Here is a 27,732-nt window from a genome sequence, read left to right on the forward strand (position 1 = left end):
CCTTATGTTTGGTCCTCACTCTCTCTTCCCAGGTGGCCCCCAACAATTGATGCCCAGAGCGCTTTCTTTGGCCAAGGAGCACCTTCTCATAAACGCTCATTTTCTTAAGTCACGCTGAGCTTTTTGCTTTAAAGACGCTGTTCTCAGACGTTCTAAAACGCTGTAGGAACATGCAGATCGGAACAAAAGCAAATAAATCGAATCTTGTGAAGTAAAGCAGAAGCCCTTCTCCAACAGCCAGCACAACGCTAAAAGAGAAATAATCAGTCATCCACTAGATACAGTACTCTCCCCTCTAGACAGGAGCTGCCCTTGGCAGAAACCCCCACCCCAAATACGCGACAGGGAAGGCACTCTCCTCCGCTGCCACACGAGAGGCCGCAGTTTTAGCGCACTACCTATTCCTTTAACCAACACTCGCTGTTTGAAAGACCTTGGCCTTTACTTCCTCGTACCTGCCCGCAAACACACGTAAGGTGGGGGGAGGGAGAGACGCAGACAGAAAGTGCCCCCTGTCACTCCCCGAATCTTTGGGCCCCCAGTGGCGCCAGACCCGGCCCGGGTTAGGGTGGGGGGGGACACTCTGGAAACCCGGTTAGATCTCCAGGTGCCCTTACCTGGGACAGTGAATGCTTTCGAGAAAGCAGGGCTCCCCCATCCCCCCGCACCCAGGAAAAGCCTGAGGAAGCAGGAGGGGGAGTAGGGAGGTAGCCTGGCAAAGCCCCTCCACCCCAAGACGACCGCCCGCGGGCACCTGGGCTCCCAGGGGGCGGGGCTTCCTCCAGGTGTGCGGAGGAGAGGGACGCCGAGGGCCGAGGCTAGCGCGGGAGCCTAAGCAGCGCACTCTCCAGCTCTCCCCCTTCCCATCCCCATTCCCATCCCCAACCCCGCCCCGCCGAAATGTAGGGGAGGAGCGGTTAATCCGCTGCCGGCGTCCGCGGGCTCCGCAGGCCCCGCCCACCTCAGTCGGGCGACCGCCCGGAGCACGCTGCGGCGCGCAGGGGGTTAAGCGGCAGCCGGCGGCCGGAGCGCGCTTAACCCTTTGGCGCCCGCGGGTCCTCCGAGCCAGGCGGGGTGGCGGTACCCCAAGCCCCACGCGGCGGCCACCCCGGGCGCGCGGGCCGAACGGGTACAGCCGCGGGCCGGGCCCGGCCCCTGGGGCGCGGCGCGGCCCGTGGGAGGCTCGGCGGGCGGGGAGGAGGGAGGGGACGGCGGCGGCGGGCGCGCAGCGTCGCCAGGGCGAAGCCGGCGTGCGGCGCGGCGCGGCGGGCGCGGAGCGAGCGAGCGAGCGAGCGCCTCCGTCCCCGGATGTGAGCTCGGGGCGCCCGCGGTCCCGAGCCAGCGGCGGCGCGGGCGGCGGCGGCGGCGGCGGGCACCGGGCACCGCGGCGGGCGGGCGGGCATGGGGGGCGCTCCGAGCGGCCCCGGCGGCCGGGCCGGCATCTCCGCGGCGTCCCTCCGCTAGAGGAGGGGACCAAGCCAATTCTCCTTTGCAGCAAAAAATTACATGTATATATTATTAAGATAATATATACATCTTATCTTATTTTTTTAAAAAAGTTTATTTTGCTCCATTTTTGAAAAAGAAGGAGCGTGGGTGGCGAGCGGTTTTTACAAATTATTCTTATTTTCTGCTATCTGTCCCCGTCCCTCCCCACCCCCTGCTGAAGCGACAATAAGGGCAGGGACCGCGGCTCCTATCTATTGGTCACCCCCTTACCCGTTCCTCCCCCGCCCCAACGCCCAGCACCGTGCCCTGCACACAGTAGGCGCTCAATAAATGTTCGTGGATGATGATGATGATGATGATGAAAAACATGCACCATCAACGGCAGCAGCAAGCGGACCACGCGAACGGTGAGCAGCCAGAGCCTGGGCACCCGCTGCCAAATCTCATCCTTGTCATGGTCCTCCTCTTCCCACCCCCTCTCCCTTCCCACCCCCTCCCGTCTCTGATGCGCTGGGTGGGTTGAGGGGGTTGGAAAGGATGCTTCTAGCTCGGTGCCATCTACATAGAAAGGGGAGATGCGTGACAGCCACTCCGTTCTCCCCTTCAGGCCTTGAATGTCAGAGTTAATTCTGCATTTGTGGGGTGGGGGCGGCCGTGGAGTCCTTGGAGTACTGTGCCGCCGGAGGGGCGGCGAGCCGAGGTGATTCGGGTTCAGTGTCCTCGGGCTCAACTTTCCTCCAACGCTTGCGAGCGATGGAAGGGGGGGATGGCTGTTAGTCCTCAGCCTGAGCCCCCTTTTCAGCCTCTTCTCGCCTTCCCCTCCTTCCCCGCCCCCTGGTCTCCAGTGGCATCCGGAAAATTCTAGGATTGCCCGGTTTCCCTCTTCGCGTCGGTGGGCGAAGCACACCCCGCCCCTGGAGAGGGAGGCCGGGTCTCGGAATCGCGGCCAGGGGGTCGGGAGGAGAGTATTCCCGCTCCCAGCGCCGCGGTGCACACGTCGGTAACCTAGCAATGCCCGGGGAGTCGCGGCCGCTGTGGGGCTCCCCTCCCCAGCCCGGCCTGGGCACCACGTGCAGTCACCACGCCGGCCTGGCTGGGTCGAGACGGTGCCTGGAACAGCTTCTGGTCAGCCCTCCTACCTCCTCCTTGGAGGCCGGGGGGGGGGGGGCGCTCCCCCCCACCCCCGCCAACCTCAGTGGGCTCACAGCCTTCCCGGGAGAGCGCTTCCCAAGGGAAGGTTCCGCAGGATTCCTCCCCAGCTCGGTTTGCAGCTGGGGACTGCTGCTGCCCCAGGCCGGTGGCCCCCTTCTCTGGTTGCTGGGCAGGCAGACTTGTGCTTGCTTCGACTCTCTCTCATTCTTTACTTAGCAAGAAATGGTTTTGCCACCGCCCATCCCTCTACCTTTGCCACCACTCTCACTTTGACTTCTGTCTCAGTAAGGAGGTTGTGACTCAAGGTAGGCAAGTGCCTGGGAGACCTGCCTAGGTGGAGGCCTGACCCAAAGTCTGAGGGGGCTTTGCACTTGCAGCCCCTTTGGGGTTCTGCCCTGTACCTAGATGCCAGCCTGCAGTTATGCCAGCCTGCACTTCGGTGACTCCTGCTTGGGCCTTGAGGGCCCCTGGCATAATCCATCCTGTCTTTCCTAGGGATAGGGGTGCAGGCTGTCTGCCTTGACTGTATCTCTGGATGCTGGCTTGGCTGCTGCGGCTGCAATTTAAAATGCAAAAAAGCCCTAAAGATGTTTTCTGTTTTCGGAAGCCTGTGGAGGAAATGAGTCCCAAGCATCATGAATTTTCATTTGCAGGAAGTGTCAGTGCATAATCTGGATATTTGTTATGGGGCTTTTGGTATTGCCCTGGTGCCAGTGGAGGAGTTTTTTTTTTTTTTTTTTTTTTTTTTTTCTCCCCCTATGCCGAAAAACATGCATTTGTGGCTGTACAGAGATGTTGGAGTGACATCCTGAAAATGATTAAGACTATTGAGTTATTGGCACTGCCGCCCCCCACCCCGTGGTAGTTATTTTGGAGAAAAGCTATTGTGTGTATCTGTTAACTCATTAGAGATCCATGGGTTTTTAAATGTCAGAAAAGGTGGGATAAATGTGGATGGCCTCAGTTTGAAGAAGGGCACCAGCGGAGTCCTTGGGAAACCGTGAATATAGAAAGGAGCTCACCTCATTGCACCAGGGGGTCCCGTGGCGCCCAGGATCTAGCGCGAGCACTTCTTTTCCTGCTCTGGTTGACCACATTCCTGCTTCTGAAAAATAGGACATGAGGTTCTAAATGGAAACATGGGAACCATACCCCCCCACCCGTTATTGATGGGAGACAGCCTTTGCTTTTTTCCTGAGACTGGATTCTCATTGTTTGTTTGTTTGTTTGTTTGTTCATTTTTCCTTTTCTCCTTCTTCCCAGAGGCAAACTATGCAAGAGGCACCAGACTCCCTCTTTCTGGTGAAGGACCAACTTCTCAGCCGAATAGCTCCAAGCAAACCGTCCTATCTTGGCAAGCTGCAATCGATGCTGCCAGACAGGCCAAGGCTGCCCAGACTATGAGCACCTCCGCACCCCCACCTGTGGGATCTCTCTCCCAAAGAAAACGTCAGCAATACGCCAAGAGCAAAAAACAGGGTAACTCGTCCAACAGCCGACCTGCCCGCGCCCTTTTCTGTTTGTCACTCAATAACCCCATCCGAAGAGCCTGCATTAGTATAGTGGAATGGAAGTATCCTTTTTTTTTCAGGGAAGTCTTTCTCATTTTCTCTTGAACATCTGTTCTTTAAAAGGATCTGCTTTCCGAAATGGCACTTACAAAGTCGTAGCCGTCTGGGATGTGAACATGGGAAAGCTCTGTGTACAGGGTCTCATTGTATATACCTTCCTATCTCCTCGGGGTGTGGAGGGCTGGCTCTCTGGGTATATTTAGCCGTGTGTGTGTGTGTGTGTGTGTGTGTGTGTGTGTGTGTGTGTGTTGTGATGGAGGGAGGGGGCGACAAAAACTTCAAAGTGGCAGTCAAATAGGAAGCTGACATTTGGTCATTTGATACTAGGTGGTTAGTTTAAACCCACCATTGCTTTGGGGATTGTGATAGGCATGGAACCTCTTGCAAATGAGGTATGCTGATTTAAAACAAAAAGACTGTACGAGACTTTGTTAGAAATAGATACATTTTTGACCTTTAGTGGCATCTTCCCATTCTGATGTTTAGAATTTTTTTTCTGCAACTTCCCACGAAGGCTGAGGTTGCTTCCAGCTCTGACATTTGCTGATCTGATCGTTCAGGTAGCTACAAATATGAACACTTGCTTCATGGGGAGGGAGCAATTTGCTCATCAATGCTATGACTTCCTGGAATTTCCTTTTGACATGTTCCAAAAAAGCATTTGAAACGTGAGCGTGAGGGAGCATGTGGAGGGAGAGGCTTGTGAGCGCCTCTCCTTCCCAGGCCCTTGTGAGCTAGAGAGCAGTCTGTCAGTGGGGGAATTTGCAGTTGCTGCCTTTATAAAACATTCTGTCTGTGTCCTTGGACTGGAGTTACATTTCTGAGTGTCTCCTATGTATTTTTAAAACTGAACTCCAAATGCCCCAGGATGGTTGTTAACATCCCAGATCTTGGAAAACTGGGGTGCTTGGCCTGATCACCCCTTCCCCAAATCTGGAAGCCAGTCTCCAGTTACTGTCACCCTCCAGAAATGTTGACTGAGGCCTCCTTTCTGAACAAATGGCTTTCTAATTAGTCAGATGATTCACTGGTCTGGGTAAAACAAAGCATTTCCTTTTCCCAGAAGTGTATTTGGGACTACAGGAGCCTTCAAGTAGCTCCTAAGCATAAGGAGGAGTGAGGAGGTCAGGCTTTCCCCAGCACCCCCAGGGTGAAGGAGCTCAAAAGGGAGGAGCTTGGCCGCCAGCTGGAAGGTGGAGCTGTAACCCCCTTAGAACCTGGGCACCTAGCTGGGCTCCTCTTTGCAGGCCTTCTGTTGTAGCTGGTGGTTTTCTGTGCTCACAGACACAAGTTAAAATGAGGTAACTTTGTGGAGAAAGGTTTTGGAGAGGGCAGCCAAAGGCGAGGGTAGGATTTGAGGGGTTTTCGTGAGCTTTTCCTTTTTAGAACAGATGTCCGCTCTCTAGAGGGAGTTATGGTATCTCTCGCATAGCTGGGGGTGCGTGGACCTGTTTTCTGTGTAAGTTCTCTTCTAGTCTGAGAATGAATGCTAGTGTCAGCCCAGAGGCAGCTAGGCGCATGGGGGCATGCCTCGATGGCATCGCTGCCAGCAGAAGCATAGTTGCACTCAGCCAGAGAGATCTCCTCCTCCTGAGGTCGGCCTGACATGACTTGGGGTGAGCAGAGCCCTCTCTGGGGTCCTTCATTGCATGTGGAGTAAGGTGGGAGGCCTGACACTGTTCCTCTTCGTGCACAGTAATGTGTATATCGCAATTTAAGTGTACAGAATGAATTCCTGGATTGTACAGCTGACTCCCTTTCCCGCATGGCCGGCCACATGTGTACAGGAACTAGGGGATGTGGGCTGCCAATGTAGGGAGAAGCCTGCCTACAAATGGGACAGTCCGTAGAACAGATCTTTAAACAACATATGATCTGTTTGTCTTTCCCAGTGACAGTTCCCTTCTAGTTCAGGGAGCAGGTCATAGAAATCCTCTGAGAGCCAGCTGTGCCAGGCCCAGTCCGCACTGGGAGAGTGAGAACCTTGCTGGTCTGTATACCCAGACAAGGCAAGAGTGTCCTGCATCTTGGGGGGAATGAGGAGTGTTTGCCTTATCAGAAGGACTTTTTGGGAGCAGACCCATCTATTTCTCTGTTGCTCTGTTGTGCGTGGCTTGTAAAAATCTTGGGGCAGTGAGATAATTAACCATCCACACTTGGCAGCTGAAATCAGACCCCCATAAGGAAAAAAAAAAAAGTGTTTGGCTTTCCTGAATAGCATTGGTATTTCTTGGATTTGCTGGTCTATCATTTAGGTACTGGGAACTAAAAGGGAAGAATGGGGATGGGAGAGATCACAGGGTGTGTTTTCTCTGTAGGATAACAGTGGGGCAGTTGGCTTTTAAAATTGCAGTAGGAATGGCAAAAAAAAAAAAAAAAAGAAAGAAAAACGTAAAGAGGATCCTGAAGTCTTCTGAAGGGGGACTGTCTTGAGGTTGGATCCTTGGATAAGAGATTTTGTAATACTAGAAGAGGTAAAAGAATAAATATGAATGAAAGCTAATTGGCTTTAAAAATAAACCCATCAAAATTAGTAAGAAAAGAAAGTCATTCGTTGTCCTTATTTCAATGAGTGTCAAAACACTTTAAAGGGGTGACTTTTCATAAGACTCAGGGTATCCACAGGGAGGTAGTGGGCCTTTGTTTCCTTCAGCATTTTTGGATTTCCCAGAAGGGTATCAGGATGAATGGAGAAGGCTCTGTTCACATCCTCAAAGCTTTAATACTTGGAGATGTTTAGTATCAGTGGCTTTGCCTTTTGTGAGTGAGGTTATGGCAGAAACACTTATAAAATCAAGCCATTCCCCCACCCCACCCCCCAAAGTTGCAGATTATGTTGGTGCTGAGAAACCTTGCATTCGGAAAGCCTGAAAGCCAAAAGAAGAAAAACCGTCATTTTGGCAGAAGTCAAATTTTGCATTGCCAGTTTTGACAATGTCTCTTAATAACACCAGAATGTTGAAGCAAGTATCTGTTGCAAGCTGATTTCAAAGTGATTTCTTCCAGACAGACCCCCGAGATTTAGAATTGTTCAATTGTACTTTCAGAGTGTCTGGTGCTGATTTCTTATGGCTTTTTATTTAATTTGTTTATAAATTGAATGCAGTAACAGCTCATTAGAAACCAAGCTCCAGTCCAGCTGTAATCCGAAACAGTGATAGGCATTGATTAGTAAAGGAAGCAGAGGGGGAGCTGGAGCCTGGCTGCTTGTCACAGTGTCTGAGGTATTGGAACATGCCACGAGACGGTCACAGGTAGAGTGCAGAAAGTTCTGGTGCCTTGGCCTGCCCCGGTCCAGACAGGAGACTGACCCAGCCAAGAATAGCCCCCGAGAAAATGGCTTTAACACATGGAAGCAAGGATTTGTGGAAGAGATTTGTCTCATGGGGACTTCCCTTTGTGTCTACGGCACCAGGAATGTAGTGTTCTCAGGCCTTTGTCGCCTTTAAAACTCGAAGAAGCAGAAACATGTTTCATAGGGTGCCCTCACTGGATGTGTGGGTAGGTTTCAATATAAAACGCACAGCAAAGCACGAGCGTAACATGGTCCTTGCAAGAGAAAGAAAGGACCCGAAAAAGTCATTCGATAGGAACATCTGCCAGATGACCACGGACGATGATATTTGCTGGAGACAGAGCGGGCACAACAGTGGGTCGAGAGAGGACTCGAGTGCGTAATTTTCGTTTCAAAAGTGATTCAAGAGTGGTGTGATCGAGAGTGTGATGGGAGAGATGGTTTGCGTTTGCATAAGACATATATGCCTTAACAACATTTTCCAGACCATTTGACATATTTATATTATTGGCTATTTTTGCCAATTGTGTGGCCTTAGCTATTTACATCCCATTCCCTGAAGATGATTCTAATTCAACAAATCATAACTTGGTAAGTGTCCTTAGAGTTCCTGCTTGTCCTGATATGTGGTTTTCATTGGCCTCTCTACTTAAACTGGCAGCTGGCTTTCTGGGTGGTGGAAGTTTACAGCTATGCCTGTGATATTTCCTGGAGCTTTGCAACAGGGGGTTTGTTTGTGGGGTTTTTTTTTTTTTTCCTTCTGACCTGTATTCTCAAATTTATACTGAATGAAAGTGTTTAAAGTCATGAATCTTGCATAAATAGATGTGGCACTTTTTTATGGAAGAGGTTTGTAGCAGATTTTAAAATAACTTTTCTCTCTGCATAGGCTTTTGCTGTCTACCATTCTTTTCCGGATAATATTAGCTCCTTTTGTTTTTGTTTTTGTTTTAAATCCAGTGTTTATTTGAGAGTGATGGGTATTTTGTTTGGTCAATTTTTCTGGTAAGTAGAGAATTATCGTAGATTTTGTACATGAACTATTCCTTTTTAGAGCATCAGAATACTATAGAATGACTAGATCTACGTTGGAACATAATTTGGAGAATACAGTGTAGTGTTGCATTAGGAGGATCCTATGAAGATACATTTTATTCCAGGATAAAATGATTCTAGGGTTAAATAAATTGGGATACTTCCACATACTTTATTGCCCTCTTAAAGATTTATAGTGCACATAAGCTCAGTAAGAGCTCCGGGAAGGTCTGTAGTTAAAAAACTGGTTTCATTTTGTTTAACTCAGCTAGTCTCTAAAAGTAATTGGTCATGGATTCTTCAAACAGTTTTTTGGCAGACCACATCACGGAACCATTGCTTCATGAAACTTCCTTTGGGAAAGGTTGATGTAGTTTAAAAAAAAAAAAAAAAAAAAAAAAGACAGAAATTAAAAAAAAAGAAAAGAAAAGAAAAAAAAGCCCGAAGGAGCTCCTGAGTTGGGACTAGGAGCTTGTCCCACTGGGCTGGGACAACTAGCTGTGTTTTGGGGGGGCATTTCCTAAATCCTTTCCACATTGCTGTTCAGCCACTTGTCAGGGGGTTCTGGATGAGGTGATCACTGGGATTGTATTTGCTTCTGACATTCTGTAATCTTTTCTTGATGATTCAGAAGCCATGTCGGGATTTTTCTGGAGTGGCTGCATCCTCCTTGGGGGGCGGGGGGCGCTGTGCAGAAAGGCAGGTGGAGGAGGGGGCTGGTGCTGGGTAACAGGGAGCTCTCTTTTTTGTTTTGCTCTCTCTTTTAGCTAGATTCATTTCTGGTTTTCCATGTTGCAGCTGTATTGGAGTAAGGCGGCTGTTTGTAACTGAGTGAGTGGTAAAAAGGCAGAGCCGGGGCTTATGGGGGGACTGCTGGGTTCTAAAGATACTGAAAGGATGCTCTTGTGATTTTATTGATTTGATTTGATTTTTTAAAGATTTTCCTTAGTTGTCAGAGAGAGAGAGAGAGAGAGGGAGAGAGGATAAGCAGGGAGAGTGGCAGGCAGAGGGAGAGGGAGAAGCAGGCCCCCTGCTGAGCAAGGAGCCCAGTGCTGGACTCCATCCAAGGACCCCAGGACCATGACCCAAGCCAAAGGCAGACGCTCAACCAACTGAGCCATCCAGCCATCCCTGCTCTTGTGATTTTAGCTTTAATCATGTGTACACAGGATTTCATGTTACACTTAAAACGTTGTAGCCTATGTTAGGTGTAACATGAGGTCTGTTCATATTTGGGCTTTTGTAATCTGAATTCTAGAGAATGTAAAAAAAGTTTTGGGTATTGCTACTGAAAATATAAGTCAGCAGGAGTTGGATACGCATACACACATTTGCCGTGAGTGTGGGTTTCTGCTTTGCTGGGGGTAATTTGTGTGCTTTGCTCGTAGACGGGCGACATCAGATGATCCTTCTAAAGGAAGAGCAGAAGTGGCGGAGAGCCCCCATCGAAGGGGGTGGTTCATCAGAGGCGAGGCCACAGATGGTGTCAGCCTTGTTACCAAATTTAACAACGTGGATGGTGACCCAGTTTGTTGCTTTTTGTAGCTCAAGAGAACATGATTAAACAAACTTAGAAAATAAATACCTTTCAGAAAGGCCGATTAATTCAGATCAATGGAATAATTAATGGAGCTGCCTGCGTAAGCCAATTAATATTCTGATTTTTCCCAGGGAAATTCAGGGCACTGATATCTGCCGTCAGACCGGTTGGATTTCTCAGGGAATGAGTAAGGGAATAAAATAGAGGAAATGGATAAATCTCTCTCCTTCTCCCTTGCAGTCCCTCCCCTGCGGATGCTTTCTTAACCGTTCTTACACAGTGGTATTTTAAGGGGTGGGCGGAGGGAGGCCCTGTATTCGTTTGGCAGGCCTTTCTAAAAACCAACATCTACTCCTTTGACCTCTTACTGTTCTGAAACTCTAGCATTTGAGTTTCTGTCTTGTTTCACTTGGATGGTCACATGGCTAGAGGAGTTTATTCTCTGCTCGACTCTTTAAATATTTCCTTTCCCACTGTGGGAAGGGAAGATCTTTGCGGATTTCCCCCTGACTCTCTGCAAGGTCACAGGCCATGTCAGTGCTCCCACCAGGGAGCCAGTTTTTTTTTTTTTTTTTAATACATTTGACCCAATTTGTACCCAAGTGATTGCTCTATTTTTGGGATCTGTTGAGAGGCGGCTGAACGAAGCTTATTTTTCATCTGTAGTAAATACCTTCCAGTTAACGTGAATGGCAAATCAAAGGGCAAAGAGCGATACGGGTTGCAAAGCAGCACGCGTCAGGGAGCTGGTGGGTTTTTCCTTTGCGCCTTCGCTCTCTGGGAACTGGGTATGTTGAACCCTTAGAGCCAACTTTGTGCCGAGCTCTGTCTGCCTCTTAAGGTCATCTGTAGTGACACGATTACTTCTGTCGGGTGAGAAAGGTGACCAGTGTGTGTTTGGTCTGGCTTGCTTGTAACTGAGCCAGCTTTGGGCATCTGGAGACTGCCTTGGGGGCAGCAAGTTTTCCCAGGGTTAGGTCTCCTCATTGTCGTCGTCTTCTCTTTTTTTTTTTTTTTTCTTAAAATATAAACAGTCTCAAGTTTCTAGGCAGTTTCATTTGTGGACTTGCAGGGACTCGCGGAGGTTGAAGCCATGGAAACGGTACGACTGAGTTCCCACAGTGAGATGCTTTTTGGCTCCGTCTGTCGCGCTAGCTCCCCAGTTCCACTTACTGAAAGTGTGTATCACTTATTTAATTTCTTCTTAGCCCGGGGTGGGGAGCAGGGCGAGCTCTGCCTTCCCGAGTGTCAGAGCGGGGCTGCTTATAATACTGTGTGCCTCACTGTGTCGAAGAACTCCCTGCTTTGCTTCCCAGACTTCAGTTTCTCAAGGGCGACGGTGCGGTACCCTCTAGAGCGCTCAGTTGCCTCAGATTAGTAGGACTGTCCCACCTCTGGGTGCTCATCTGCCAATTCAGGCCTCCCCTGATGTCTGCTAATGACACCAGCCACAGAGGGCAAGGCCTCTCTGCCCCTTCATCAGGCATAGTGGCTCTGACCAGGGGCTCAGCAAATGCTCCTTTAATTCAGTGGGAGGTTTTACCAAGTCTTTGACCCCTTTCCCATCCCCTTCCTCATCTTGTTGTTGTGGCCTGTTTTTTGTTTTTGTTTTTCTTGAGCGCCTTGATGTTTTGCCTTTACAGACCCCTTCCCATCTTACCCCTCCTGCTTAGCCATGCCCCCGTTGCCGTGACCAGGCCCTCCTGGGCTGTATGAGCTTTCTGAGTCCCTCCTTCCCAGAGCAGCAGCACCCCCACCCCCCATTGGCGCTCGCCCACCTTCTGGCCTCTTCTCCACCTGCAGTGCCTCTTCCGCTCCGGCCCCTGGAGGAGTTCAGGAATCCTCTCAAACGACGTCTCTTCCATGAGAGCTTTTCCCACTGTGATCGGAAGTAACACTCTTCTCTGAGCCTCTCTCATGGCAGTTCACGTACAAAATACCCGATGTTTTCGGTCTTTATATGCATGTCTTATCTCTGTCTTACTAAGCATCTTCAGAATACAATTCTTAAGTGAGTCATTTTGGGATCCCGGACAGTGCCTGGCCCCGGGGGTACCAAGTAGCTGTTCAGTAAACACGGGTAGTTAGTTGCTGTGGCTGCCCTGAGAAGCACCTCACTCATTCTTTCCTCTGAGCTGTATTTGGGATTTCCTTGGGTGGCAGGTCCTTCTGGGGACTCCTTGGAGGTCCTTAGCCAGGAGTGGGTGGGACGTGGTGAGCGCTTGTTCCTGAAAAGCTTAGGGTCTCGTGACTCTGCTTCTCGAGAGCCTCTGGCTGAAGGAACCTGGGAGCCAAGGTGTCAGGGCTGAACCGTCTAGCGCATTTTGTGCTCAGACTAGCAGAGTGGTGGGAACGCCTCTGACCAGCCATAATGGCCGTGGACTCCTGGCAGTGGGACCATTGTAAGATGCCTTACACCGGCTGGGAATGTTGTGGGACGGTGCTCTCTGATGCTCTCTGATGGTGATCTCTCTTCCATGGCTGAGGTCCCAGTGCACAGTGTTTCCTGGGCTTAGCAATCGAGCTCATTGGATCTGTATGGTCCTGTGGGTTAGGATCTTACAGTTTTTGCACCTAGGGGGATTTCCTGAAACACGGTTTCATAACTTGGTTTGTTGGGCTTAGCCTGTAAGGTGGGTTTTAGGTCTGTACTTTCCACACACCGTGTATTTGCTCCGTCGTCTTTCTGTTTGAACCGTGCGCTCTTTTTTCTGCACGACAAGATTCTGTCTGTTCCAGGACAGCTTCTCTGCTACCTCCTCAGCTCAGCTTCCGCCGAGCCTCACCCACTCCTGCCTCCCACCCCACCTGCCTGAGTTTAAGTACTGGCTCTCCCTCTGCCCTCCAATGAGCTCGGTTAACTCTCCTCTTTATGGACGTTTGCTGCTTTCCGCCTCTTTTTATAACAGCTCCGGGGCGTGGCTAGGTGGGTGGCGGTTCTGCACATGCGCTCTGGGGTCCACTGGTTGCTGCTTCAGCTCATTAGCTAAGTGACTTGGGGTGAAACTGGGGAATGACTTCCTAGAAACAGAGGCTGGCGTCTGATTAGTCTTGTAGTGTTGGAAACTAACCCTGTGCCTGGTGCACAGGAGGCACTGGGAAATGTGTGTGGAATGACGGAATAAATACATGAATGGATGTCCAAGGGCTTTGTGGTATGTCCTTATGGATCAGTAGTTAATTTTCAACAATTGGCTAATGATTAATGGTTGCCTGAGAGGCTGACTTTTGTTGTCTGATATTAATGAGAATCCCAGGAAACACCTGTCAGAGTTTGCCTCTAATTTCAGGATCGAGTCTTTCTTGGCAAATTTAACTCTTATATCTGAAGCAGGAAGAAAGGGAAGTCCTTGTTGATACTTTTCAAATCCCTAGGTCGTAAGCTGGCTTCTGTGTTCCGTGTTGTGTGTGCCCTGTCTGTGCGTGTGAGCGTCACAGTTCAGGAAGGAAGATGACCAGAGTAGGTAGACTTGTGTAGTAAGGCGTTACCCAGCGGTGGTTTCCTAATCATAAAACGTGTGCCAGTTTATGTGCTGCACAAAACAAATCACATGTCTTTTCCAGTGTTAACCTCATTTTGACAAAGAGCAAGTTACTGGGCCCCATCTTTTACTGAATGCACTTTGGTTGGGTGTTGACAGTTTTTCAGAGACCAAATCCAGCTCTTAAAGAATTCAGATCTACTACTATTAATGTTCCTTAAGAATTTCAAAAGGGTCCCCAGTCTTTCAGTTGCTTTGCCATAAAAATGAATCTCACTGTTGTATAGTCATACCTTGAACACTGGAACTTCCTCGCTCAGACCCTTTAAAAATGAGCTGGTTGCTGTTTGTAGAGTATAGATATTTGGACATGTTGGGGGATTAGCCAGCCCTTATAGGGTTATGGGGTGCAGAAACACAACTCAGATGGGCTTAGTTGAAAAAAAAATGTGTATGGGTGAGTTTGTGTGATTATTAACGTAGCTAACTGAAAAGTCCAAGGGGTAGAAATCCTATCAGAGACAGCTGGAAAGGGGGCTTCCAAGAGGGTATCAGGATGCCACCCTGCACCCCGGATGCACCCGGCACCACAGCTGGCGGAGTCCAGCCAGCTCGCAGTGGGTCTGCCTCTCCGTGTCTGAAGTGTGCGTCCCCCTTAGCCCATCTGGGGGAGGGTCTGTGGGGAGATGCATTTCTTCCTTAACCTCAGCTCAGTATTCTAAAAATGATTATGTGAGAAACAAGAAACCCCTGTGGTAGATTTGTGGGTAGTTTCTTTCTTTCTTTCTTTTTTGAACTTTCCCATCAGAATTTAATTTTTAACTGTCTGCAAAATATGAGAAGTTCCAGAATCAGCAGGGGCAATTTGCCCAGCACTGGAGGTCCTTATGTCTCGTTAAATACTGGTGGTGGTGCTTGGGATCCAGAACAGATCCCCAGTAGCTCCTCCCCTAAGAAGGTCCCTAAAGAAATTGTGGACATTTTGGAACCGTGGTGCTTGAGCTCTGGGGAAGGGCCTCATGAGTTGATACTGCTGCTTGGATGCCATGCCAAGGGAGGGGGTGCTGGTGGGTGTCCTTGTGGGTGGGGTGGGGATGGGGGTGGGAGATTGGCAGGTCATCCAGGAATTAGATGTTAGCCTTTCTGCTTCTGCCTCCTACTGTGCTCAGACTCCGGGGGGGGGGGGGGGCTCTCTGCCAGCAACAGCACAGGGTATGTCCCCTGAGTCCCATTCTGCCCATGTGAGGAAAGTGGCAGAAGATTTCTTCTCTTTTTCGTTCATGTGGGATTGGAGTTCTTGCAGTTGGGGTGCTTGGGGACAGTCCGGCTGTGTGGCTGGGCAGGCAAAGCTGGTCATGCCTGGTGGGGAGGACACAGCAAAGCTGAAGGTTGGGGCTAAAGGAGGAATTGTGTGAGGTGACTAGCCCTCTGTGTGTGTGTGTGTGTGTGTGTTGTTGGTGGTGGTGGTGGGGGGGAGATGTGTGTGGGTGTATAGATGGTTGGGTGTTTTTGACACACACCTTGAAGAGTGAAGCCTTCTGGTGATTTTCACTAAGCAGGCCCCCAGACACTGCCCAGATTGGGGAAAATGGCTTTCTTCTCCTGAACCTCCAAGCAGTGCTCTCTGCCAGTTTTTTTTATCCTTCTCCCTACTGGCTGAGTGGCAGTTCTAGAAATCACAGGACATCTGTTGAAATTACTGAATGAGTGACCTTGAGGGGCAGGCTGGAGGGAATTGGGAGGCTGACCTGAGGGAGGAAAGGCAGGCTGCTGGCTGCTCAGGGAAAAGGAAGCTGGCTGGGGAACCCAGCCAGGGAAGTGGGGAGGGGTCTCGAAGCAGGCTGGGTGGAAGGCTCCCACCTTTCCCTGCCTCCTGTGACCACAGGGAAGCCTGGCACAGCGTGCTCACAGGTAATTTTGTAGAGCTGTACGGACCCTGGTTTATGAGGCAGGAAGTCAAGGCACCATCATTCAACAGATATTTTATTGAGACTTGTTCTGCAGGGCACACCAGGTTCCTGTGTCCCTGACTGGTGTAGCCGCTGTGGCTCACTGTGCCCAGGAAAACCCACCACACGGGTTCGGAGAACAGCCTTCTTTGTTTTGTCATATCTTGCATTCTTAGAACCGGTCATCATTCGAGATTTGCAGATTTGCCCGAATGCATCCTTCCAGACAAGAAAACAATATCAAGTGACGGCCTGTTTTGGCCCCTCCAGCTCATTTTTAATCAGTCCTCAGTTTGGTGAGATCCTTTCAGAACTGCTTTTCACTGTGTCTGTGCCTGTGCACTTGGAAGTGTGTGTCTCTACAGTTGGGGTATTTGAAATTGTACACAAGTGGGAGCAGAACGCACGTGTTAAATAGCTTCGCTTCCCCCCACGTAATGTAGCTTGCAGACCTTTCCACGTCGGTATGTAGAGATCTAACAACTTCATGTTGGTGTAAAATATTCCCTGTGTGAACATGCCGTGGTTGACTGGTTCTCTTTCTGATGAGCCTTTAGGTTAGTTCCTGAAGTTTTGCTATTTCAACGAGTACCACATCAAATATCTTTGTATGAGCTTCTTCCTGCACACAAGGAAACATTCCTCTGGGTTAAGTACTTAGGAGTCAACTCTCTGGGCGGAGGACGGTGCGTTTTTAATTTCTTTACTGCCAATTCGCCCTCCCCTGAGCCTGTGTCGATTTAAATTCCCGCCCTCACATCTTGAGATCTGCTGTCATTTAACTCTGATGACCTCATGTGTTTTCTAGCTTCGGCTATGGGAAGGGAGACTTTGGGAGTAGGGTTCTGCCTTCTTGTTGGATGTCTGGTAGGCATCCAGAGCCTCTGGTTAGAGCAGAAAGTTCACAGCCCCTGAGCACGATTTCTAATTTCTTACAAACCACAGATCCAGATGAAAGGCCCCAAAGCTTATCATTCTCCCCCATACTTTTAAGTCCTTTGCCACAGGTTTGGTGCTGTAGCGCTTTCAAGTGAAACATTCATTCTAGGCGGCTAATAGGTAAGAAAGTTCCTTACCCTAAAATGGATTCTTCGTTTTGGCTTATTTGCACGCTGCCGTTTAAAGATGAGCACTGCCTTGGTGTTCCTTTCCACTGGGGAAGGAAAACGTAACCTGCTATGTTTCTACCGTCCCGTGTTCTTTGGTTATTAATTATTTTATTTTCATGCATATTAACATCTCGCTGTTATGATATTTATGATAGAGTTTATGTACTCCTCCTCCCTTCCTATGGCTTTGAGGAGGCTTAGGAAAGTGAAGTTGATGGGATATGGGGCAATGCAGAGTCTGGCTCAGTGGGTTAAAGCCTCTGCCTTCAGCTCGGGTCATGGTCCCAGGGTCCTGGGATCGAGCCCCGCATTGGGCCCTCTGTTCCAGCAGGGAGCCTGCTTCCTCCTCTCTCTCTGCCTGCCTCTCTGCCTCCTTGTGATCTCTGTCAAATAAATAAATAAAATCTTTAAAAACAAAAAACAAAAACAAAGTCGACTTGCCCCAGGGGCCTGAAGCTAACCGGTTGCTAACACCTGGGCACTGATCTGGTCTTTAGGAATTCCAGCAGGGGCGGGCCGAAGGAGGCACATCCTTACTTACAAGGCTTTTATCTTCTCAACAATGGGAAGCAGCTGCATTCATTCGGAGAAGCACTTTTTAGGAACCAGCTCCAAGGAGGAATGTGCAGCGTGGGTCCTTGTACAGAGTACACTGTCAGGCCTGGTGAGCCCTGTCGTTGCTGTGCTTTTGTTAGAGAATCAGAAACGCCCTGCGAGCAGATGGTCTCAGGATTTGTAGTTTCTAAAGGGGGACGTTTTAAAGGGGGAACGTGAGGAAGGTGATTCTGGGTTCTAGGAGAGCTTGGCTTTTCGATTATATAAATTACTATAGGAGTAAAGCTGGGAAGCCCAAAAAGCAGTTGAACACAGCTATCGTGAAATCATGCATAAAGTGCTTTTTTTGAGCGTTTATTATGTGTAAAATAGAGGCCATTAAACACATTTGCTTCCTGTCTTGTTTAAGTCAGAATATAAAAGGATACTATGAATTAGCGCAGAGAACCCCTCCAAGCCCCTTGTGCTGGAAGAGATGTGGTTTTATTATTTTACTCTGACATGAAGTGAGGAAGTGACCAACATGTTTTTTAACAAGACATCCTTGAGTGCTCTTCGGTAAATAGATAACAATGGGGCATAATGACTGTTTATATTTAAATGACTGCTTTTAAATGGTACAAAACCAGCCATTAATTAGCCCCGTTAGTCCTTTTTTTTTTTTTTTTCATGATAATGCAAAAATGAATTCCTCTTCCGGCTTTCACAAATTCTGAATTGTTGAAATATAAATGAATAGTGAATCCATCTAAAGCTCTTTTTGGAGGTTTTATCAGGAGGGAATGAAATGAAAACATCTACAGTTCTGAATTAAGATTCCTGGAAGTGGTGACAGCCAGCAGGAATTCGTTAAGAGGTGGGTGGTGGAGAGGTCTTTTTCTAGGACACACGGGGTGGGGGTGGGGCTAGTGCGGTCAGGTTAGAGAAGGCTCTGCCCTGTGTTCCTTTGGCCAGCGGTGAAGCTCGCTGACAGGAGGAAAACCGCGTGGGGCAGCCATCGGTAGGTTAGATGGCACGTTCTCATATACCGGAGTGGTGCTGGTCGTGAGTCGCAGACTGGTGGAGGTGGGGATGGAAAAGGGTCCCCGAAACCTGCAGATGGATGTGTTCCTTTCAGATGCAGCAGCTGACTTGCCCAGGGTCCCCTGGTGACAGAGGAACCAAGCCGGGACCCAGGCCCAGTCTCCTGTCTCCCAGTCTGTCTCTTCCCATGCCCTCCAGTTACAGCTGTGACTCCGGGGGGGAAGCCTGGCACTTCCCCTCTGGACAGGGCAGGGTCTGAGACTACCAGGGCCAGTTGGGACAGCCGGAACATCAGACGACAGAAGAACGCCTCTTCATAGCATGCCGGACATTCAGGCAGTGGACGTCTCATTCTCTCCTCGATTTTTATTTTATTTTTATCTTCCCAGAGAGAGTTTTGATCACTCCTTCCCCCGTTTTACTTTGGAAACTCTTCTCGTTCTTCATGCACACCCAACATGCAGGAATCATTTGACCATACTAAGCCACAGTATTTTACGGAACGGGTCAGGGGAGGGCTGTGGGGAGAGCAGGAGAGCACCAGCGGTTCCTCTGTTTCCTGGTTCTCATGTGGGTCATATTCCCTGCCTTTTGACAGTCACTGGAGGCATGGAGACTGTTGCCTTTGTGACTAGCTCATGGCTGACATCTCCTGAGCTAGGGGGCTCTGTATACATAGTAGCCTTTCATTTTTATTTAATCTTTGCCATAAACACCTAAGAATCCTCACTGTCCAGGCGAGGAGAAAAGGCTCATTCTGAGTGGCTAAATTGCTTCCCTGAGGCTACAAGGCCTTGGAATCAATCTGCAGGACCAGGGTTCACAGCTGGGCTTCCTGACTTAAGCGCCCACCCCCCTCGACGGGGCTGTGAGGGGACGCCAAGGCTCATGGCTGATGCCATTTTAATCCTGAGGAGAGGAGGGTGAAGCCAAGAGGCAGAGCGGTGTCAGAATATCAAGGTGGGTCTCTGGGGCCGGTGCCCCGTTCACGATTTTGGCTGGGGTTTGGAGCCTGGGTTTGGGGGTGCTGGCAGAGAAACTTTTCATGCCCACTGCCCAGAGGCATTTCCAGGTGGGTGTTGTGGCTAGAGAGAGTCGGGGGGATGGAGGTTTTTACGCACCCCATAGCCCTTCGCTAACCTTCTGAATCACCCGGTTAAAATGGGAATGAGTAGGGAAGTTCAAGTTTGGGTACGAAGTAGATTTGATGGCATTTTAATTCCTGAAAAGCGTGACCTACTAGTGGAAAGTGTGGGAAAACTTGGGTGGTGTGGTCAGAGGTTTGTGCTGAGTTCTGTCCTGCTGGAGAATGAAGTAGTTAGGCTTATGGGTTCTCAAGGCAGGCCGGGTTGAGTCTCCAGAGTTGCTGTCCACTGCCTGTGACCAGCAAGCTGCTTTTTCTCACCAACTTTGTGCCTTTTTGGTAAAAGGGGAAATAAGGTGGCTAGAGGGTGGTTAGTTCAGATCCTGGCTCCTAGAAAACATGGAGTCACTGTGAGTTGTCACTCTGTGAGCCACAGTGACCTGTCTTTAAGCCTCTGTACAGCCATGTGACATAGGGATGGCTGCCTTCAGCCTTAGAGCTGAAGGAAGAAGCCACGGCTTGCAAAGACAGACCCACTTGCTCCTGACCCAGTGATGGTGTGGCAGAACGGGGATTGGGTGAGCCATACCCGAAAAGTTCCCTGGGTGGTTTGCTGGGTTGGCGGTTCGCTCTCCAAAGCCACTCTGTGGGAGGTGGATTCACCAGACTGACCCAGCCCAAGACCGTAGTGGTCCTGGAAGATGTTGGGTGGCCCTGGTGAGGAAGTCCCTGGAAGTTAGCCTCCCTGAAAAAAGTTAGCCAGAGAAAGACCTAGGCCAGCACCATACCCCACCTTTGCATAGACAATAGGAAAGGGTTGCTTCTTTCCCTGGGAACGCCAAGGAAAGAGAAGGGTCTGGTTTAATGGTCAGGATCTGATTGTACCACAGCTGGGAAGGCTGAAGCTTGCCTCTACACACTGAGTCATCTTGAAGCAGGGTAGAAAAGTCCAGAGCTCAACACCCTGCCATGAAGCTTGGGGGTGTCACCACAGACTGTTTTCTCCTCTAACTAGGAATCTGCTTACCAGCTGTGTCTTATTCTTGGTTGGCCCAGGTGGGAGACCCTTGACCATCTCTTGATTTAATTGTTACTTAGAAGAGAAAAGAAAACAAGGTCTAAGTAGCAAAGCAGGTGTCGAGAGTTCTGGCCTGACTGCCATGGCTCAGACAGGAAGATTGGGTGATGTCTAGAGTTGGAATAATGGCCATCGCTAGTGCCCTGGAGGTGCTCCTGTCAGGGCCTTTGATTCCACACTCCTGGTAAGTACTGCTCCCCGGTTACAGGGCAAGGAGCCTTGCTGGGGCAGAGAGGGCGAGAGATCTGACAGCCAGGCAGTGGCAGAGGGAGGATGCAGACCCCACTGGCTGTGATCCTGGGCCGCAGGAGTCCTCTCTGCTCCTCACTTGGGTGGGAGACTGAGGCCTCCAGTTGGGGCGGGACTTGCCGGCCCTGAGGCTCTCTAGAACCCTGGCTTTCTGTGGCTCTTTGCCATGTGGTTCCTGGCCTCCGTTTCCTCACCTGTGACATGGGACGAGTGAGGTGATACTTGCCTTACGTTGACAGAATGAAAACATGACTTTGGCAAGGGAGCCCTCTGAACCCCAGATGCTGCACTGTTCACTTCCTTCTGCCTCGGGCCTCACTTGCGCTTTGGGGCACGCCCTGATCTGCCTCCCCACCCTCCCGTCCTGTGTCTCCTCTTTCCGAGAGCAGAGGCTTGAGAGGACTGAGATCGACTTGGGTTCCAGGTTTCTGCTTGCTGGCTTTGTTTGTTTGTTTAAATTTTATTTATTTGACAGAGATGACAAGTAGGCAGAGAGGCAGGCAGAGACAGAGAGGAGAAAGCAGGCTCCCCACTGAGCAGAGAGCCCGATGTGGGGCTCGATCCCAGGACCCTGGGATCATGACCTGAGCTGAAGGCTGAGGCTTTAACCCACTGAGCCACCCAGGTGCCCCTGCTTGCTGGCTTTGTGATTGAACATTGTACTCCCCCCTCCCTTGTTCTTGGACATGGGGATGGTCGTACCCTTCCCTTGTGGAGTATGGGGTCTTTATGAGGAGGCCGTAGAAGAACACGAGGGTGAGCTGCAGGTTACCAGAGACCTTGTTCACTTACGAATGCTCGCAAGGCGGGGGGGCTCTCACTTTCCAGTGAAGTTCAAGGGTCAGCAGTGTCTGAGCGTGGGGGGACCTTCTGAATTCCCCTGCAGGAGTGCTGCGGGGGGGGAGGTGTGGGGGGTTAAACCCCACTGACAAGCCATGCCTGCTCAATCCCTGTGCTCTCTTGTGAGCGCTGCTCTCTTGGCCCTTGGGGCCCAGTGCATGGTGGTGGGAGGAGGGCCATGCCTTTGCCTGTTCTTCAGCGAGGGGCTGGTCACGGCTCCTAGCATGGGGCTTGCTGGCAGCTGACCGAGAGTTGGGGAACGAGAGAGGTGTGGGGGGCCTGGTTGTGGCAGCGGAGCGTGCGGCGCTATGGAGCGGCCTTGGCCAAGCTTGCCCACGTGCTGAGGTCAGCATTTTCAGCAGCTGGGAGCCTGTGTTGATAGTCCTCCGTGACTGGAAGCAGAAAGAGCGAGTATGGCCTGGGGGTTCCGAGGTTGTTATTTGTGGCCACACTGATGTTTCCGAGCACAGCGTTTTGCCATCTGGGCAGGGAGCCCATAGGGCCGGTGCCTCGTACTTTGGACCCTTTGATTTCTGGCACTGGGCTAGGCATTTTGGACCTGTTTGGTCTGTTCTTCACCAACCAGTTGGGCCACTAGGACTGGCACTTCTGTTGTGCAGATAAGGCAAATCAAGCTCAGAGGGGTTCATGGAATTACTACAAGCCCCTGAGATTATAAACCCATCCCAGGTCACTCTGCACAGCTTCAGGACTGTGCCCCGTGGTGTGTCTGAGGCATGGCATGGGAAGAATGCTGAATTTGGAGGCAACTGAAGTAGCCCTGGGCTCATGCTCTCTGTGTGATCCCTGCTTTCCTCCCTGGTCATAAAGTAGGGCGTGAAAGCTCAGCAGGACACGTGTGAAAGTGTTCTGTAGCTTGGAAAGCAGTGCACACCTGCAGAGCGATATCCTTCTTATCTGCCGAGGGACTCCAAGGAGAGGACCCCGCTTCACCTTCCCTTGGATCCCATTAAAAGTCAGTGCAAGGCTGAGTCCCAGATCCACTCTTGTCTCCCCGTGATGCCAGTGCCCCATGGGGCCCCCCCACGGAAGAAAAGTCACCCCTGCCAGTGCAGCCGCGGTGATGGTACTGGGGGTGCTGGGGAGAGGCTTGAGCTGTGGGCAGAGAACAAAACCTATCAGATCTAAGCTCCAGGGACCAACCCCCACGCTTCACGATTTTCAAAGACCAGCTGTTATTTGAAGTCCTGACTGTTCCTTGAGCTCCTTGAGAGTAGTGGAATTCATCGTGCTGTGCTCGTGAAACGCAAGCCACAAATGATTTTGCCTGGTAACGGATAGGCTTGTGACCCAGCCAGCCCTGGAGGCAAGCAAACGGATCTCCTGGTTCCTCCTGTGAATAGAGCCTCGTTAATAGCCTCTCTTCACTCTGTTCCTAGATCTCTCTTCCCTGGCCTGTGATGAAAAACTGAAATGCTGAGGGTAGTCCCTGCCGGCAGCTGGGTGGCCGTCCGAGGCTGGGGGTTCTGCTATGTGGGTCCTGACGTGTTCCCGTGCTTGCAGTGTGCTAAAGCTGGAGGCGTGTTCTTTGTGGAAGTTGGAGACCAGCACCTGGGGTGGAAGCATCCGGGTGCTCTGAACCACAGACTTGCTTGCATTTGACCTTGTGCTGTTCTCTGACCTCTAACAAGAGCGTGAAAAGGCAGGGACCCAGCCTGGCCTGGGTCTTCTCCTCCACCTCCAGGCCTGGGGCAGCTTGGTAAATGATTGATTACTTAATGAAGCATCACTGTGTCTACAGGAGGCACCCCCAGGCTGGTTTAATTGCTGTGACTATTTTCCTAACCCAGGCCTGATGGTGTCTCTTTCCAACCTGGGAGCAGGACAGAGCATGTAGGTGTGCCTGACTGACACCCCCACCCCCTTTGGTAGACTGATTGCTTAATGAAAATATCAGAACTTACTCAAAAAGACAGTATCCCCACCCCCCAAAGTCCTTAGTCTCAGGACTGCATCCTCATCCCGGTGATGCTGGAATGCTTGTCTTCAGAATTCCTCCCGGAGCTAGTTTCTGCTTTTCATTTTGCCTCGCTTCTGGTGAAAAATGGGGTGACGGGGGTTGATCACTGACCTTATTCCCAGCCTTTTCTTAAAGGTTATTCGTAAGAAAAATCCCACCGACCTCAACCCAGTTTTCATATCTTTGAGGATCTTGGAAGGTGAGAGGAAGGTCGTGGACTTCGAAGAGGGTCAGACAGTAGCATTTTGGAAACGTTCTGAGGAATGGCCGTATTACTAAAATTAGGTGTCCTGCTTCCCAAGCTTACTACTTAGAAGGGAATGCCACTTATTTACATGACTCTGGTGTGCTTATTAAACTGAACAGCCTCACTGCTTTAGTCCTACTTCTTCTAAGTCTGCAGTCTTTCCATCTGCTAGACTTTCTTCTCATGCCAAGAATTCTTCCACCTAGGCTCTGCTCTTTTTGCCCCTGGCCCCAGGAAAAGGGTCAAGTGAGATCTTTCACTCCCCACAGAGTCTGGTTCTTAAAGACCGCCCCCCCCCCCCAATCCCAGGCAAGGCACATTTTCATGTCACCCCAGGGTCTGGGGACTCTGCCATGGGGTTCTGGGGGGTTACGATCGGGGTCCTTAGGAAGAGATATAATGAATGACCGTTCACAGCTGTCATTCAGGGGCTCTACCCAAGCAGACAGAATTCAAGGGCAGAACCGAGACAGAATTCAAGAACCAGCCAAGGGCTCCTTGGGCTGGACTATGAAGAAGACGTAAGTTCCTGGATTTCTTTCTTCTTGCCTTTAAAAAAAAAAATGTACTTTTGATACAAGTTAAGTTAAACATTTTAATCTTAGCAGCAGCAAAGAGTTCCACTCTAGCTGCCTGTGAAACTGTGCGAGACAACAAAGGAAGCTTTAAAAATAGTCTCCTTGTTTGTAAGAGGAGCTTCTTTGACTTAAGTCCGTGCCCTGTGGCTGGGTTCCCAAGACCACCACTGCTCACTGGCCTGTGGCATAGGGACTGGGGGGGGGGGGTGGCAATAAATACCAGGACTGGTCTCTGCTAAGTAGATATTTGCATGTCTCTGCCTGTAGAAACTTTATAATTTGCATACCATACAATCTACTGTTTTAAATTCTATAATTCAGGGGATTTTACTATATTCGCAGTGGTGAAACCATCATCAAAATGAACTTTAGAACCTTTCATTAGCCCGTAAAGAAACCCCACACTTGTTAGCTATCACTCCCTGTCTCCCTCGAACCCTTACTTCGCCAGCCCCAGACAACCACTAAGCTACTGTCTGTCTCTGTGGGTTTTCCTAGTTGAGACATTTTATTTAAATTGTTTCATCTACCATCTCTCTACGACAACTTAGTTTATTCTCCAGGTTCTTCTATATTTTATCTCATTTAGAAATAGCATGCATTATTATACTTGAGTTGTAGGAGTTCTTTATATATTCTGGATACTAGTCCCTTGTCAGATACAGGATTTGCAAACATTTCTCCCTTTCTGTGGGCTGTCTCTTTATTTACTTGGTGGTGTCCTTTGAGGACAAAAGTTCTTAATTTTGATGAAGTGGCCTGCACATTCTTAGAATCTTAGAGCTGAAGAAGGCCTTTGAGGTTGCCTGTTCTGCCTCTTTGCCATAGTGATTGGAGGCTCTGTGGCTCAGAGAGAAGGGGTCTTCCTCAAGGTCACAGGCCAAGTTTCATCTCCTGATTTTCACTTCCATGTATCCTCCATTTCTACTCCTATTTTTTCTGAAGGTCGGAAGCTTAGTTTAGGTGTGTTAGGTTTGTGGGGCAAGAGAGTTGGTAGCTTCCCTCTCCCTTGAAGCACAATGTCTCTTTGCTCATAGGTGGGACTGACCTTAAGGTGCTTCTCCATGGTTCATTTGTGTGTCCCACCCTTCCCACCCTGACCCTGCCCAGCTTTACTGAGATATAACTGACACCGTTCCTTTATCTGTCCCATCAGAAATTTAGTCCTGTCTCAGAGCGTGTGCTATATGAGAGTTGCTTAGAGCAGTGCTCTTTGGAATGTACAAGTTGCATGTGGCTCTAAGAACGTGAGTTCATTACAATAGAATTTAAAATTCGGCTCCTCAGTCATGCAGGCCGCATTTCCACTGTTCAGAATTCACATATGGCTAACATATTCGCACATACTGGGGGCATTTTTCTTTTTTTCTTTTTCTTTTTCCTTTTCCCTTTTCCTTCCTTTTCTTTCTCTTTTTCTTATTTCTTTTTACTCTTCTTCCTCTCCTTCCTCTCTCTTTTCTTTTTCTTTTTTCCTTTTTCCTTCCTTCCTTTCTTCTCTTTTTTCTTTTTCTTTTCTTTCTTTAGGTGTATTTATTTGAGAGAGCAAACCAGCAACTGTGTGTGTGTGGGGTAGGGGGAGGTTTTTCTGGCCAACTCCCTGTTGCGTGCAGAGCCCACAGTGGGACTCCATCTCAGGCCTCTAAGATAATGATTTGAACTGAAATCATGGGTCGGATGCTCAACAGACTGAGCATCCCGGGCGCCGCCCCCCCCCCCCCCCCCCCCGCCCCGGAACTTTTCTAGCCCTGCAGCAGATACTGTTGAGCAGCACTGGCCTGGAGAGGTTGAGGGTCCCCTGCCCACTGACCTTTTGTCCCTGCCCCTGACCCAGGCTGGCATCCTGGACTTGCAGCCATGATCTGTCTTCTCTGTGTGTTCTTCGTCCACCTGCCACTCAGACTACCTGCTTACAGGTTGCCTCTGAGCTTCTTGGTGAACCCCCTGTTCAGATCAGGTGGTTGTGGGCCCTGCTGGCAGAGACCCTTCTTTTCCGTAGTTTCTGGATTTGGTTGCCAGTAAAGAGTCTAGTGCCTTTCCTCACCTCCGCCAATAGACATGACTTGCAGAAATAGAGCTGAAAAGTGCTTAAAGGAGTCTGTGCCCTCAAGAAGTTAGTCCTAAGAGTGAATGAGTGAATCGATCTACTCTTGGACAGGGGGAAGAGGCTGAAGAACTTACAGGTTTGGTTCTTTTGGCTGCATTGGTTGGTGGACTTCAGATGCGTACTTTCCTGTAGAGGTTGTTGGTCTCAAGAATTTACAAGATTGTAAGGCGACATGGAGGTGGGAGGTAGGAAGCATGGGAACCACGGTGTCCTGAGACGGTAACAAGACCGATTCTGGCTAGTCCTGCTTAGTGCTCTGGGGGGAGTGCCTGGAAACCTGAGGGCCATCCGAGGCCCTGATCCCAAGGTCATGAGGCCATACAATCTCGGAAGTGCTTTATGTGAAAAGATGGAAGACCTTGTGCTTGTACCAAATTGGAATATTAGTCCTAAAATGAGTGTCGGGAAGATCTTCAGGGAGAGAGGGAGTCACCCAGGCTCATACCAAGTTAGCGGTGGCAGAGTTGAGCATAGACTCCAGGCCCTGTGGGACCTTGCCTCAGGCATGTTCCATGTGCTGTGCCATGTCTCTTTATTGACATAAGGAAGAGGTACTTCAAACACACACACAAAGAAACCAAACAACTTCTTGGAGATATTGCGTGGGCTTAGACGTGGATTGACTTAACCCATGAGGTCCTAGGTCTTGCTGGAAGCTCTCCTTTGTCACTCTCATCACTAGAAAGTATTAAAAAAACCTCCCAGTTAAGGTGAGGCCACCCAGGTCCTCATTCTGTCTCTCCAGCTTGTCTTCAGGATCTGTTTTCTGCAGGAACATCTGTCCTTGACCTCAAAGTGTTTGGAAACAGACTTGTTATGGAACTCAGCCTGTCCGCCAGACTGAAGAGCCTTGAGAGCAAGGACCACGTACTGTCTGTCATCCTTTGGGATGTCCCTTGCCTTGGGGACAGGCCCACCATGTTCATTTAGTGAATATATGTGGATGTTCTCTTTTTCAGGAAAAGTCCCCTTTTGATGGGCTTTGGATGTATGAGGCCCCTCCCTTCTCCCTGTGGTCCTGGATCTTTGTCCATTGTGATTTGGAAATCGTGACCAGGAGAAATGGGCTCATTTTTCTTTCCGCCACAGGGAGAGCTGTCCATTTTGCCTCTGAACTTTATAAGAGCTAGAGGACTTCTATATTTGTGCTGAGAAAGGAAGGGTTATGTTTTGCTGAATTGGGCATTAAGTAGACCAATCCCAACAGGACATACTGGGAAGAAGTCCTAGAGCAGTGAGGGTCAAACAGGGAATTGTGGAAGGAATTCCATGCCGTAAACACAGAATCTCTTGCTTAACATTGGAACTTTTCTGCCTTTTCCTTCAGCGGTGGAAGACCGTTCTTGTCAAAGACAAGCTTTATGACTGCTGTGCCAGCAGGTACAATTGCAAGATAAATTTATGTACCGGT

At 49.8% G+C, this 27,732-nt stretch overlaps 1 protein-coding gene across 15 annotated transcripts in view; it reads left to right on the top strand.

The window, feature by feature from the left end:
* Nucleotides 1-1,607: 1,607 nt before the first annotated feature.
* Nucleotides 1,608-27,732, top strand: part of CACNA1D (calcium voltage-gated channel subunit alpha1 D) — a 295,348-nt gene continuing 269,223 nt past the window's right edge. For all 15 annotated transcript variants that reach the window (XM_059389949.1, XM_059389962.1, XM_059389957.1 and 12 more), the window contains exons 1-3: nucleotides 1,608-1,856; nucleotides 3,865-4,174; nucleotides 7,953-8,058. In XM_059389949.1, the coding sequence (XP_059245932.1) occupies nucleotides 1,790-1,856; nucleotides 3,865-4,174; nucleotides 7,953-8,058 (483 nt within the window). In that variant the 5' untranslated portion in view covers nucleotides 1,608-1,789. The remainder of the gene's footprint in view (nucleotides 1,857-3,864; nucleotides 4,175-7,952; nucleotides 8,059-27,732) is intronic.

Source organism: Mustela nigripes, chromosome 2 (genome assembly GCF_022355385.1).
Source record: "Mustela nigripes isolate SB6536 chromosome 2, MUSNIG.SB6536, whole genome shotgun sequence".
NCBI classification, from domain to species: domain Eukaryota; kingdom Metazoa; phylum Chordata; class Mammalia; order Carnivora; family Mustelidae; genus Mustela; species Mustela nigripes.